The sequence below is a fragment of the Beta vulgaris genome, chromosome 8, assembly GCF_026745355.1.
Source record: "Beta vulgaris subsp. vulgaris cultivar EL10 chromosome 8, EL10.2, whole genome shotgun sequence".
Taxonomy (NCBI): domain Eukaryota; kingdom Viridiplantae; phylum Streptophyta; class Magnoliopsida; order Caryophyllales; family Amaranthaceae; genus Beta; species Beta vulgaris.
In genome coordinates, this window is record NC_079209.1 from 1,228,088 (window position 1) to 1,242,198 (window position 14,111).

At 33.1% G+C, this 14,111-nt stretch overlaps 1 protein-coding gene and 1 non-coding gene across 2 annotated transcripts; both read right to left on the bottom strand.

Moving 5' to 3' along the window:
- Positions 1 to 312: 312 nt before the first annotated feature.
- On the bottom strand, positions 313 to 3,143 carry LOC125491503 (transcription factor MYB102-like). Its single transcript, XM_019251085.3, has 3 exons — positions 2,501 to 3,143; positions 1,744 to 1,873; positions 313 to 1,502 (listed from the first exon to the last, which is right to left on the bottom strand). The coding sequence occupies exons 1-3, from the start codon at positions 2,631 to 2,633 to the stop codon at positions 548 to 550; spliced, it is 1,218 nt and encodes a 405-aa protein (XP_019106630.2). The 5' UTR covers positions 2,634 to 3,143; the 3' UTR covers positions 313 to 547.
- A 3,431-nt stretch (positions 3,144 to 6,574) lies between these two features.
- Positions 6,575 to 13,818, bottom strand: LOC104900531 (uncharacterized). The gene is made up of 4 exons (XR_007269077.2): positions 13,659 to 13,818; positions 10,917 to 11,041; positions 7,086 to 7,236; positions 6,575 to 6,893 (listed from the first exon to the last, which is right to left on the bottom strand). It is a non-coding gene; the product is annotated as an uncharacterized LOC104900531 (transcript).
- Positions 13,819 to 14,111: the final 293 nt, after the last annotated feature.

The window sequence follows — 14,111 nt, forward strand, 5'->3', positions numbered from 1 at the left end:
TGCATGCACCGTTGCGTGCAAATAATGCATGGTAGTAGGATTAATAAATTATTGTCATTTTAACTTATTGTTTAGCCTTTCTTATTAAAAAAAAAAATCAAAGATGATTGATGCAAATTTAATAAAAAGAAGATTAAAATTGATGACACATCTCACATGATTTGTACTTATTATCTATTGATCAACATCAAATGTGTCTATTTGTTATCTAATTTCAAGAAAATAGTAGTAATTTAGGTGTAGAAAATATAGCCACAAAGTAAATTAAGAGAAGAAACTATCAATATCAATTGTTATCCAATCATGGGATCCTTCCAATGAAGGTTAAAACAAAGTGAGATTTGATGGATATCTTGAATCTTTATGCATTCATCAGCTGAAAATTACATAAAATAGTTCTTTAAAATTATACAGTGTATCCACAAATATAAATAAACAAGTTAAAGCAAAAGAGAGAAAATAATCCTAGATACATAAGAAAAAAAAAGAAGGGAAAAATTAAACCTAATTGGGCAAATAACTATTATTTCATAATTAGTTGGTCTAATTAAGCTAACAAAAACTGCTTAACATCAAGAATATCATGAATTTCAAACTTATTCATCTCACTACAATAGCTTTCTCGTTCATCTTCTGTTCCACTGCTGTTGACATATGTAGTTGAATTCGAACTCGAATTTAGAGGTGTAGGGCTTGAAGATGGTGTTGACATAACCGAAGGTCCATAGCTCATATAGTTTTGATGTACATTATATGATTGAAAAGTAGAATTATCAGATAATGAAGGGTCTATAAAACTTTGATGAGAACCATAATAATCAAAACTTGTTGGTTGATAATTAACCAACCCATCTGGCATGGACAAACCATGATTTTGCCATTGATTTAAGTTTTGGGCATCAAAGTTGGTAATATTTGTAGAATATTGCTCAAAATTAGGCTCCATTAATTGAGCTTCATCATAAATTGGTACACAAGGACGCGTATCAATATCTGTAGCAATAGCAATAGCACCAGTAGTAGCAGCAGCAGTAGTAGCAGTAGCAGTAGTAGTCATTGTAGTACAAGTTGGGATCGGATTTATAATTGGAGTTTGAATTTGTGTAGTTTGTAACATTGGGTTATTAAAGTTATTTTGCATTTGAGCATTGCTAGTAAAATCATTACCTTGGAAATCTTGGTATAAAGAAGAATTAGGGTTTTGGCGTTGATTTGAAAGAATTGAGGTAGCTACTTTTAGTAGCTCATTAGGGTTTACCAAATTTGAGAACCCAAGTAACCTTGACATGTTGTTCATTTGAGAATGTGATGATGAAGAAGTAGTGTTATTGTAAAAAGATGAGTTACTTAATATGGTAGATAGGTCTAAGAGATCGAGACGAGGACTATGTGTCACAGGATCGATTCCCATCCTTAGCAATCTTTTCCTAATGTGGGTGTTCCAATAATTCTTGATTTCATTGTCAGTTCTTCCTGGTAAACGAGCAGCAATAGCCGACCATCTGTTTGATAGTCAAAGAAAGAAGCAAGATTAGACCCAAGATAGATAATAAAAAGTATGTACTTTTGTAACGATTGTGACCTTATTATGTATTATTATGTGCATGGACCATATAAATCAACATCTTTACAGTGGTCCAAAGAAAGAAATAAAATGAAAGACGTTTTTGAAATAAATTTCAAAGCTTATAGTACACTCCTTTTTGTTTTCAAGTGTAGTAAAAGAAGAAAATAATAACTTACTTATTCCCTAAAATACTATGGAGTTGAATTATGGTCTCTTCTTCTTCAAATGAAAATCTTCCTCTTTTGATGTCTGGTCGGAGATAATTAGTCCATCGTAGACGACAGCTTTTCCCACATCTTTGAAGTCCTACATGATCATAACAACAAGGAAATCTATTTTAGTTTATAATTTATATGCATTAACAATATCTATAATCTATCTAGCTAGTGCATAATATTGATACTTCTAGATGTTGAACTTGGACTATGGGAGTTTGATGCTAAAAAAAAAAAAACCACTTTCTGAATACAAGGAGACTTATTCTAGTTTTCGAAATCATTGATTTTTCACATCTGCATCATATTTATGTAGCACGAAAACAGTTGGAATTTCGGAAACTAAAATGTTTTGAGACCAGGAAAATATGAGGTTTGAGCTTCTTTTTAGCTTAGAAAGAGGTTGGAGTTTCATAAATGAGTAAAATTTACCTACTACTAAACACATACCCATGTTTTAACATGACATGTTTTAAAAGCAAATGTAGAACAAAATAAACTATGAAACTTTTGTTACCACAATAAAATAAAGAAAGTTGTCTTTTTTTGAGCAACAAGTTGTTATACTATATACTACCTCTGTTTTTTATTATGTGCAACGATTTGATATAAAATAAACAGGAAAAATGTCTAATCGTTGCAAATAATAGAAAACGGAGGTAGTATTACCCAAGAAAACTATGAATAAATAAAATAACATAAAATATCAAAAACTTACCAGCGTTCTTAGGAAGAGTTCTCCAATTACCATAACCATGTTTTTGAATATAATCCAAGAGTTTTTGGTCTTCCTCAGGAGTCCAAGGACCTTTCTTCAATCCATTTTTATCACAACAAGGTGCTCTTCCCATGATGATTATACTCGTTTTAGAAAGTTGTAGTGTTCCAAGTTTTTTCCAAAGTGTCCCAAAAGATTAAGAACTAACCCTTAGTTTTTGGGAGAGAAAGAAGTTTTAGAAAGAGAAAATGTGGAGAAGCAGAAAAGTTGTAGGTCCGTAGAAGGGGTACAAGGAGTATATAAAGGAAATGAGTGTGACAGACAGCCGAAGTCAAATGGATTCGGTGCCGTCCTTAGTTTATAACATAGGCGACGTGTCCCTTGTCTTTGGAGAAATTTAAGCCTCAAAGATTACATAATCACCTCATTGTCATAATTATACTCTAATCTACTAATGACATACAAAGTTCCACGATAATCACAATTATTATGCTAAATCCGTACCTTATTAATGAGATATGAAGAAATTAACAAAAGGAGGACTCGTAAGTTAGTGTAGTATATCAAGGATGTCTTGGTCTAGTGGTTAAGATTGGTACTGTGAACAATAGGTCACAAGTTCGAATCCCCCCATCTCTTTCTTTGTACTGCCTTCGTGGCTCATATGGATAGAAAAAACAAGTTAGTGTAGTATTAGTTTTTTTGATAATCATAATTATTATGCTAAATCAGTACCTTATTAATGAGATATGAAGAAATTAACAAAAGGAGGACTCTTAAGTTAGTGTAGTAGAGTATTAGTTTTCTTTTTTTTTATGTGTGAGATCAGAGTTGTTGTTACGGAGTTTTTTATTGGGCTGTTTCAAAAAATTGTTCCAATAAAGTTTAGCTCACTTCATTACTCTTGAAGAGGGCGAAAACATTTGGGATCGGATTTTCCTAAATCTGTAAGTGTTGGTGCTTGTTTCGATTTAATGAAGTAAGCTCCCCTTTTGAAGAGTTCTATTAAAAAAGAAGCTAGAAATGGAAATAGTAAGCAAAAAAATAAGCATTAATTACATCAATTGACGCTTGATTATGTCATAAATTTATACTAGTTTATATATTCAATGCATATTTGCAACCCTAATAGCTACATATATCAAAACTCTAGAAATAAATAGTACTAGAAATAAGAATCTAAACATAACCAAACTCGATCTAATTGATCAAAAGAGTCGAATAAATCTAATCCGAAGAACTTATTTGTCACTTCTACTATACATACTAAGTAGTAGAAAAATTAATATCAGGCAATAAACGATTATACTTCCTCCGTTCTGTTTTAAATGAAACGTTTGCTTTTTCACGCAACCCAACACGCTTCTTTAATCATTAATATCTTTAGTTGTGCACACGTAAAAAATATAAAAAAGTTATAATTTGATAGTATGCATCGAGACGAATCTAACAAGATCCCACTTGACTATGTTTTTCTTTATATAATGGTGAAAAATTGGAGTCAAAATTGATCAATAAATAGTGTCATTTCGCACAATGTTTCATTTAAAACAGAACGGAGGAAGTATATTTTTTGAGGCTCCATTTCGGGAACCTCGTGGTAAGATCAATTTCTTCACTCACTTACCTAAATGCCCAACAAGCTCTAACACCCCTCCCCCCCTTCAACATACAACAATATTGAAATTTATGCTTCCAACAAGATTTAAACCTTAATCACTCGACGTTCATATAAGAAATAGAAAGTCATACCATTCGACCCGAGGTTCGTTGGTAATACGCGATTATATATGCATCCACAGTCCACACGAGGAATAGTGAAATGCTATCATTTTCCGGCGTAGACTGTGTGCCTGCTTTTAGGATTCACATTAGCTGTCAGCCTGTCACTTACGCTGAATAAGCCACGTACCCCCATCTCGCTCAGCGTCAAATGACGCTTTTTCAAAGACCTTTTGGTTTCATTATTACATGGCTTTAAAGACGGGGTAGGGTAGGGTATGGTAAGAGTAAGATCCTCTTCCTATTGTTTTTGTCCAACTGTACACCCTACTACCTCTCTTCTCCCTATTAATAAATACTCTACTTTTAGTAGGAGTTAATACGTGCCTGTATTATATTAAGAACACACATTATTAGAATAGACGGTTTAATTTTGATGTAAAATTAGACGAATTTAAGATTGAATTTTTTTGACAACTCCATTCCATTTCACTCTAACCTAACACTATCCTAGTTATTCCTTCTCTTCTCTTTCCTTTTTTTTTCCTTGTAGTTTTGCCGAACGAATTAAACTAGTCCCTAATAGGATTAAACTAGTCACTGAATGGATTAAGAATTTCATTACTGAATAGATTAAACTAGTAACGAAATAGATTAACTTGGTTCCTAAATAGATTAAACTAGTCATTATATTAAAAAAAAAGGTGGCATGTTATCCTCTTAATATTGGACTTGGACCGTGCATAATTTTAAGTTAAAATTAAGCGGTTTCTTACAAGACCAACTGTTTTAAGAATTAAGGTGTATCTAGTTGGTTGGAGGTTATTCTTACTCTTTATCAAGTGAGATTCCGAAATCTATCCTCCCTCTACTTGCAAGAGATCTTTATCTTATAAAAAAAACTTTAAGGAAGTTAATGTAGTGTATGTACTTTAATTTGTTGCAGTGGTAATAGCCATAACACTAGTATAGTGTTATAATAGTTTATGCGAATGCTTTTATAGGAAAATAACATTGTATGCTGATAGTGGTTTTGTACATCTTATGCTAACATTGGTTTCTAATACATATGTAGAAAGTAGAAATATTTGGTCAAGATAGAATATGAAAATAATGTAAAAGTCAAAGTGGAACATCGTCTATTTAAATAAAAGAGGAAATAACAACTTCAAGTTATGTTGTTATTCCTTATTTTCCGGTTTTCCCTCTCTCATTTTCTTTAATAAGATGTAAATTTTAGGATGCTACAAAATAAGTGCCGAAGATCTTGACCCAATAAAGACCTCTTAAGTAGTACTACAATTTCTCACAAAAGCAAATCCTTGCCGATTAAGATCTAGAGAGAATAATATCTATTAATGAGCTCTTGGTTGTTACACACTCAATCTCAAGTTTGAACCTATCTCGAATTACATAAGCAACTTGAAGCCAAGTAAGAATGACATTTTTTTTTTTAATTTGATCTTGACACGATTAACATCATTTCAAATAATAAACACAATAATAGAATAACTCTAGGAAGCCATGCTAATAATTTCTTTTAGGTATGGTATGAGATGTTTACAATCATAAGAAGATGATTTTCTCCATAACATATTTTACAAATAACCATACATGATCTATTACTAATAAGAGTGAAATTATTAAGTCTAATTATAACGCCAACAAGTTCAATTAAGGTAAGTTCTTCATCATAATTTTCTGCACACAAGACATTGAGAAGAAGATAATTAACTCCAGAAATAAAAGTGGTAATATCACATATATTTAACACTCAGTCCGAGTTAGGATAATTTGTCTCATTATGCATTCCATTTGTATCTCAACCCACTTCTCCTTATGACATATCACCAATTTAAGTGATGTGTTAGAAAAAGAAGGGATTGGGACATAAAATGTGACACATAATGTGACACATAATGTGACATGAGATCTCAGTTGCTCACATCCTATCCTAAAATGATGAGTCGTAACACTTGAATTTAAATTAGTACTTTTATAAAGTTCTCGACGAAAGCTACTATGTAAATATTGTAAAAGTCAAAGCATTACAACTAATAATGCAAATGGAGGGTGTAACGTGAACATATACTCATCGGACATTGCTACATCTATCCAACGGATTGACGACCCACTACTAATAGAGTATTAAAAAGATAATAATTCCATTTAGTTGGATTCTATTACCACTACTCTCAACAAGTCTTTATTAATGATGGGTAGTCTAATCCGTAGATAGACGAAGTTTTTCCGATACTCATCTAAGTAAACAGAGCTAAGACACGAAAGTTTTACATTTCAAAAAAAAAAAAAAAGTCCATTCAACTGGAAATGGAATCAACTCAAGAAACAATCCCTGATTTCAATGCAAGGCCCCCCAAAAAAGCCAATATTGGGCCAAGCTAAGGTAATATCCAATCACAACCGTGGAATAAACTTAAAATATAGTGTGCTTTGGTGGACTCTTTATAATGATAAGTTACAATTATGGAGTACACTAAATTACAAAATGTAGTATAGTTCACTAATAAATTTGCGATATCAATAATGGAGGTAGGTCATGCTATATACTCTGTTTTTCACCACTTTTGCAGTGTAAGTAACGACTTAAAATCTCTTGTTTCACGTTCAGCTTTATCCCACTTCTTTTAATATTTGATATATCATCAACCTACAACATGAAGTATATATTTATAAGGGTAACATTTTTCACTAAAATCCTTATACTTTCTAGATCACCCCAAAACTCTTACAATATTAGTGGTAAAGAAGTGTATGACTATTTTTCCTCGACGTTTATTTTCAGTATTACACATTAAACCAAGTCTTAGATAGGAGTATAAAAGAAAGACTAATGGCTCACCTTAAGGGAACGATCTCATGAGTGGTATAGGAGGAATCGGTGACGAAGTATCTGAGATCCAAAAACTTGGATCAAACAAAGAAATCTCCTTGCAGTACGTCTTGATCTTCTCCGGCTGATGGTTTGTTTCATAGAGATCGACAAGGTTTACCTATATGGCACAACCAATACATGTAAATACTAAGTTCAACAAAAACAATTAAGTTTAGCAATATTAAGTTGAGGAGAAGATAATCGTAATATAAATGGTCCTGTGTCGAGTGTCTAAGAATGGTAAGCAGAGAGGGTCAGTACAAAAGACCTGCAGAGGGGGTCATCTACAGCAACATGTGCATTTAGCTTGTAACCACATCCCAAAAAAAATGTTTTACTGCATTTACTATTTAGATCACATTCCCCTAAATGCTAATCTTCCTCCAGTATTTGTCCTAAAAAGAATCAGATAAGGCCGATGCAGCCAGCCATATAAACAGCCAATGACAAGGCCAATATCTCGAACTCTATCAAGGATCCATGTCAGGTTTTCAACACTCCGACATGAATATATACCATTGGACATTATCATGCAAACATCTCACAAAATAGCTGAGCGGGACCATTGGACACATACTCGTGGCTGCTATGAGTACTCGAGTCTGAAGAATATAGGCAATAATTTTATATTTGCAAATGCCATTTAACTTAACCCTATAGTAAAATTGGCTCATTAATTCTGGGAAAGACCAGGTGAATTTGATGCAAAGAAACAGATAAATTAAGAATTAGATCGACTTTTGTAAGGCATCAGTCCACACATCAGTTAATTCTGACACCCCCCCCCCCTGCGGCAAATTCTCCAGCTTTAGTGGAGGGTTTGTTTTGCAAAAAAAATCAAGAACTGCACAATGATTAACAAGAAAAATAATTAACACTTCTTTCATCTTAGTTATTCAATAATCAATTGTCATCGTGGAGAGTAGACAGAAAAGTTCATTCTTCCAATTAAATCAAAGTATAGTTAAATATACCCAAATGTGAGCAATCAAACTTTAACATCTGAAACTGCTTTTGCAAACATAAAGTGAATCACAGAAAACATTTCAAAAGACTCTCATTCATCCTTCATAAAAAGTTGAAGGTTATGCAATAGAAATAAAGAAATAGGTGGCAGAAAATAGCCTCTTTTGATCTTTCCTCCCCTGTAGATTTATCACATCCCACTGTAACTACTAAGTAACAACTGGGACTTGGGTTGAGCCTCCAATGTACCAATATTTGTATGCTAGAGTAGATTATTTGATGATTTTCTTTTTGGGTAACACTTGAAGTCCAATGATATTTCTAGATTCCCTCTCTTTTCTAAGAAATGTAAAGACACAAATGCTAAGGACTCTATTCCAAGGCTAATGTATGCTAATGAAGTCCAATCTATTACAACTACTCAATCTGAAGCATAAATGTTCAATCTCCTCCACCTGCTCCAGCATAGAAGCAGTAGGAAAAAGCAATAGAAAGGAAACCCTCGTGGACATATTTGCTAAAAGCCAATTAGAGTCTCATTTAAGAAAAAATAGATTACTTCAGGCACTTTGATCTAGGAGAATAATTTAAAAGTTTGGTCCACTTATAAGCTTCCACGATAAAAGCATCCTCCAAAACCCTCTTTTAGGCCTCCTAGAATATTCTTAGTGCTGCATTACTCTAGCATTAAAAATGGATTGCACGCATTGGTGCAATGCAGAAAGTTTTGAACAAAATATCTAGTACAGTACTAAGCATTGTATAGAACAGAACACATTCAGTATGCTGGGAATCTTCAATGACATTTCATTAAGCTAATATAGATTATTGCACGAGTTTGCATGAAATATCACGACGGGATACGTGGCATCAACGAAGTGGTAGATTAGGAAATGTGGGGTCCACATGACGTTTTTTTAGTCTGCCGTTTCATGTAAGACAGACGCAAAATAATTTATATGTAAAAAGAGTCTGAAAAGGAGAGTGCTGAATCAAATTAATGGGTAATCCATCCATTAGAGATAAAGACAATTAACAAAATATATATTCTGTTGCTAACCAGTAAGTATTACAACTGTCTATCTCCAGTCCGTAATTTAACCAGTAGGTAGATGTTTTTCCAGTCTAAAACCAAGGCTAAAGTTTTGCATTAAACATTTAAACTACAACATTGTATATAATACTGTGTGTGACATATTACTATAACTCCTAGCACTTTCTCAACCTAATGTTTGAGATATGGGATTTCACATATTAAGAGATTAGAGTACAGAGTACTTACATTCAACAGAATTTACGGAACGAGACACATACCATGATCTTAAAGAACAGAATAACAACAAATTAATGGAGATATTATAGAGGGTTAAAATGACCTTGGAACCTATATAACCTCTCATATTGCAAAGGTTTCACATGAAAGGTCTCTTGAAAGATCCTACCAATTTAAAAGTACTACTAGTTGTTATCCGCTCTTACCATTATTTACTTTATCATACATATATTTTTAATCCTTAATTAAAGTATTAATAAAGTTCACCATCACATTTCAATATTTCACCTTCTCTCTTCTTGAATCATTTCATAATCAATACTCTCTTTTGTCAATTGAATTGTAATTATTGTATCATTTACATCCCAAGTCCCATCATAAGGAATCAAAAGTAAAGCAGATACCTTCTACTTCCTTTAATTTCCCAAAAGTCCACAGGGAAAAATATGGGTGATCAAACGGAGTTTAGTTAAATGACAAGCAATGATTTGTCATGTTGAACTAACATTATTGAATCAGCTTGGACAGGTGGCAAGAACAAAGAAGCAGAAAGTATTTTATTTAGCATCAAAATTCACAAGCAGTAAACAGGTTTAAGATAGCTCCAAATTTGTTGCTATCTACAATTTTTTTCTAATAATAAATTGAGTACATTATTCAGATTAGGAAAAATGATGACTTGTGAACAGTGTTCATGAGCATCAAAGATCATGTGCAAAGTGTCCTAATCTAACTTTCTGTCCCAAGATAAGACACTGCCACGGTCAAATGATTTTTTAATGTCTACTGAGATTTATATTTGGCCTCTATTGTTATAAGAAACCTGACCCCACAATTCCATATCCTTGCTTCTTGAGCTTCGTAAATTACTTCTGAGTTTAAGCTCATTTTCAATTAGTGTGTGTATAAAGTAACCTTAACTATATGGAATGAGAATAATAATTATATATTAACGTCCAGAAAATCCGCTTACGCTAATTAATGTATGATTAAGATAAGTGTTAGTGTAGCTTTCCTCAGATGCTTCTACGGTCGTGATTAGGGGGACACCTTGCAGTTTAAAAAGTAAACTAGATGTTAATGGAACATTAAGAGGAATTATATAAGCTTACATCTCATACCTAATTTGGCAATAGCTTTGTCTAAATTCTATGGATGATTTACCCTAATAAGTTATTGGCATGTTCACATATTGAGTATTGACCAGCTGATGTATAGATATTAGGTGGTTTATCAAAATGATGCTAAAAGTTTTGTTCTGCAATGAGCTGTTCAGTAGCTTCAACAAACAATATATTTTTTTCTTTGGGATTGATAATGTTTGTTTAAGGTGAATTATTTAATTGCTCCGAGATCAAATCTCAGAGCTACTTTGGGATATGAGATCTGAAGGACTTGTGGATGGTGTGCAACCTCATACTATGGAAAGCAATACATGTAAATTGTTTATTAGTACGTAGTCAGAAATCTAGCCCAATGAACTGATAATTCAATGACTATTACCAATAACAGAAGCTTGCTAATAAAAAATATCAAAGAAACAAGAAGGATCTACTGACCGTTGAGAAGAACTTTCCTGAAATTGAATACTTGAAGGCCACTCATTGTCTACGACTCTACGTAAGCACATAACATTGATGACCAAACAACTGATCACTGAATGTGGAACAGCTGAAGCCTGAACCTGCAAGGTCAGATGCCATTCTCATTTTACTCCTTCATTTTAATTGTTGTACACAAAGCCAAACGGCATATTCACAAGGACTGATGTATATTAGAAACAAGGTAATAAACAGAAATCCAGGGAAGGCACTTTACGAGAAGCTCATAGATCAAAGTTGTGAAACATCTCTCACTTAATGAACTGCTACAATAAGATGACATGTAAATTTTTTATTTTGTTAAGTTTTCTTGTTTAAAATCTTTTTTTCTCAATCTCGTAATATTCACTCATCATCAGTCTCAATATTTGAGAGGCCGGGAAACTAATATTGACTAATTTGAGACACTTGCTTCATTTGTTAGCTCTCAAAACAGATAGCTATTGATATTAGAATATTGCGGATGGGCTCTTGCAATCATCAGTAGAGAGTCAAAGAGACACAACATCTAAATATTGATTCTTGATCACTTTACAAGCAGCTATTATTTCAAGGGACAATCAGATGAAACTACATTTGCTGCAGACAATTTTCTCAAACTTAACAAAGTGCCTATTTTGAGGAACCTTATATCCTTCAGCTTTCTGCTCTGCCTCTCATCGCATCCTACAATTGCATATCTTTTACTTCACCACATAAAGTACATTGTTGAAGCCCATAATATTCCACACTATCAACTTGCAGACTAAAAAAATATGTTCCATAATTTCCATCTTTCATCCAGTATTTCAAGACTATGCAAGGGTTTTATACCGCTACTAACCGTCAAAAATAAAGGGATGCAGAGAGCATGACCCATGGGAAGATATCAAATCAGTTTAGATGCGCTTTTCATCTCAAAGAGGGACCAAATAATCTTGATGACAATCTACTCAAGCAATTATCCTCTCACCTCATATTCTGACATCCCCTGCATTTAACTTAAAGAGTGACTTTCTCACAGTTAAAGAATTCTAGACTCCGTTGCTTCACCAAGCCATGCCAAATGTACAACATTAGTTAGTCTTAATGGATGTGCGTCTATGATGTTATTAGTTATTAGAAAAAGAAGAATTCACATGTGTCTAGGCAGCTGAGCTACAGGCATGGCAGCTGAACAACTTTCATGAGTTGCAGATGTAGGGGAGCCATGAGAAGATGGTTTGGGCGTAGTAATTTCAGGAAGGATCTGTAAGGAATTTGAAATATGTAGTTCACGATAAGAGAGCTTGATAATATTTTTTTTTATGTTGTTTGTGATAAAGGAGTCCTTAGCATAAGGACAGATGCATTTAGATCCACTATGAGATAGGTAAATGATGGTGGTGTCGTTGAAAGACTTAATCGAACCAACAACTGCTAATCATGCTTGTTATTCAAAATATTGTCGTTCTCTAACCAGCTTCCGAAGACTAAACTTGGTAGGTAATGCACTCTGCATAGTGTGTAATTATCCGGAGAAGAGGTTCCTTAAAGTGTGTCAAGGTAAAGAATTTTTGATGAGCAAAATCATATAAGAGCAAATCATCATTCTACCCTGAAGCATACAAGTACATTAATGCAAAATGAAAAGTTTTATTGCTGAGAAGACATACTACATAAAAATGACCGGAATACACATAAACCAGAAGTCCCACATCAGTTTCGTCATTTAGTAATCCTGTATTGGTGAATCCCCTTAATCAGAGATTTTGCACTACACCAATCTCTTAATTCACTAATTTCACTCCTGACAGGATTTCCTTTGTAGTAACTAGTAGTCAATATAAACTCTCCATCTCTAAATCATGGGACATTATACCATTTGCTATAAAATTAATCTAGATATCAAGCATGAAGTTAAAAATCTCCCACTGAAGCGAAACCCAATCGTGTTTGTATTCAAGGAAGACCTTGATCATTCATCGTCTACACGACAACAATCAGGCGTTTAATGTTTTATTTTCCCCTTCGATAAGAATTTATATCACGCACTAAGCTCTTCGATTATTTATCATGAAATCCATAATGCAAGAATTAACAACTAACAAGGCATAAGCACAAATCACAATATTGAATTATACTCCAAAGATTCTTTCATTTCACCTACCCATGTAAAACAAAGATTAAATTAAGCTTAAACATAATCATTCATAGAAGGAAACCAAACATGCACGTACAGCTAAGCCTAAACAAGTTGTAAAACTAAAAATTGAAGAATATTCATAGAATGATCTTCATCCTCAGGAAATAAATTATTTGAAAATTAAATCAATAAAAGCAGATAGATATACACAAGAAATTTTGGAAGTATTACATCAACAACTATCACATCAGATAGCACTCAACATTAAGAATATTACCAAAAATTAACGAAATGACAAAATTAAAATCACGCCAATTTTTCATATAAAAATTCAATTGCTAACCATACAGAAAATCCAAAAAACAAAAGTAATTTTTTAAAAAAAACTACCAACATCATCGACGGCTGATCTCATGAAGGCCATGAAATTCGTAAAATAAAATTATATGTGTGTGAAGTATGAACGAGAAATTGAGAAGATTACTCCGAAAACCTAGAAATTAGACCTAAAAATTGGAAATTGCAAAGTTTCCGCGAATCAAATAAGATGAAATTGTGAAAATCAACATTAGACTATTAGAGAGTGAAAAAATTACCATGTTCATAGGTGTAGATAGCTGCGGAAGTTATCTGGGAGTGTAATTGGCTGAGAATTTGGGGGTTGCAGAAGAAGCAGATGAATGGCGGGAAAGAAGTATACATTTTTCTTTTTCTTTATTGATAGTATTTATTTTCTCGTTCTTTCGGACTGAATTAATGAAACTTTAGTTCATTTCAATTGAGTTTAGACAAATTCAATTCAGTTCACTTCGTTGTAGAAGAAGTCAAGAAGAGAGACGAATTCATCTAATTATCTATTGGGATGTTTAGGATTGGCTATATTACTTGTCTGCGGTGAAAACTCGTTTATTTTATGATAATTGTTTGACTATTAACGAATTTGTGTTAAATGAAATATGTGTTTGATGTTGCTTTTATGTGTAAATATACAAATAGAAGCCAACCGCCGACAAGTAATACTAGTATAAACACCGTTTTTTTTTCTTTTG

Coding starts and splice junctions, on each gene's coding strand:
- LOC125491503 (XM_019251085.3), bottom strand. CDS start 2,633: ATGGGAAGAGCACCTTGTTGTGATAAAAATGGATTGAAGAAAGGTCCT. Junction 1,874..2,500: donor AACTCTTCCTAAGAACGCTG/GTAAGTTTTTGA, acceptor ATGATCATGTAG/GACTTCAAAGATGTGGGAAA. Junction 1,503..1,743: donor CATAGTATTTTAGGGAATAA/GTAAGTTATTAT, acceptor ACTATCAAACAG/ATGGTCGGCTATTGCTGCTC.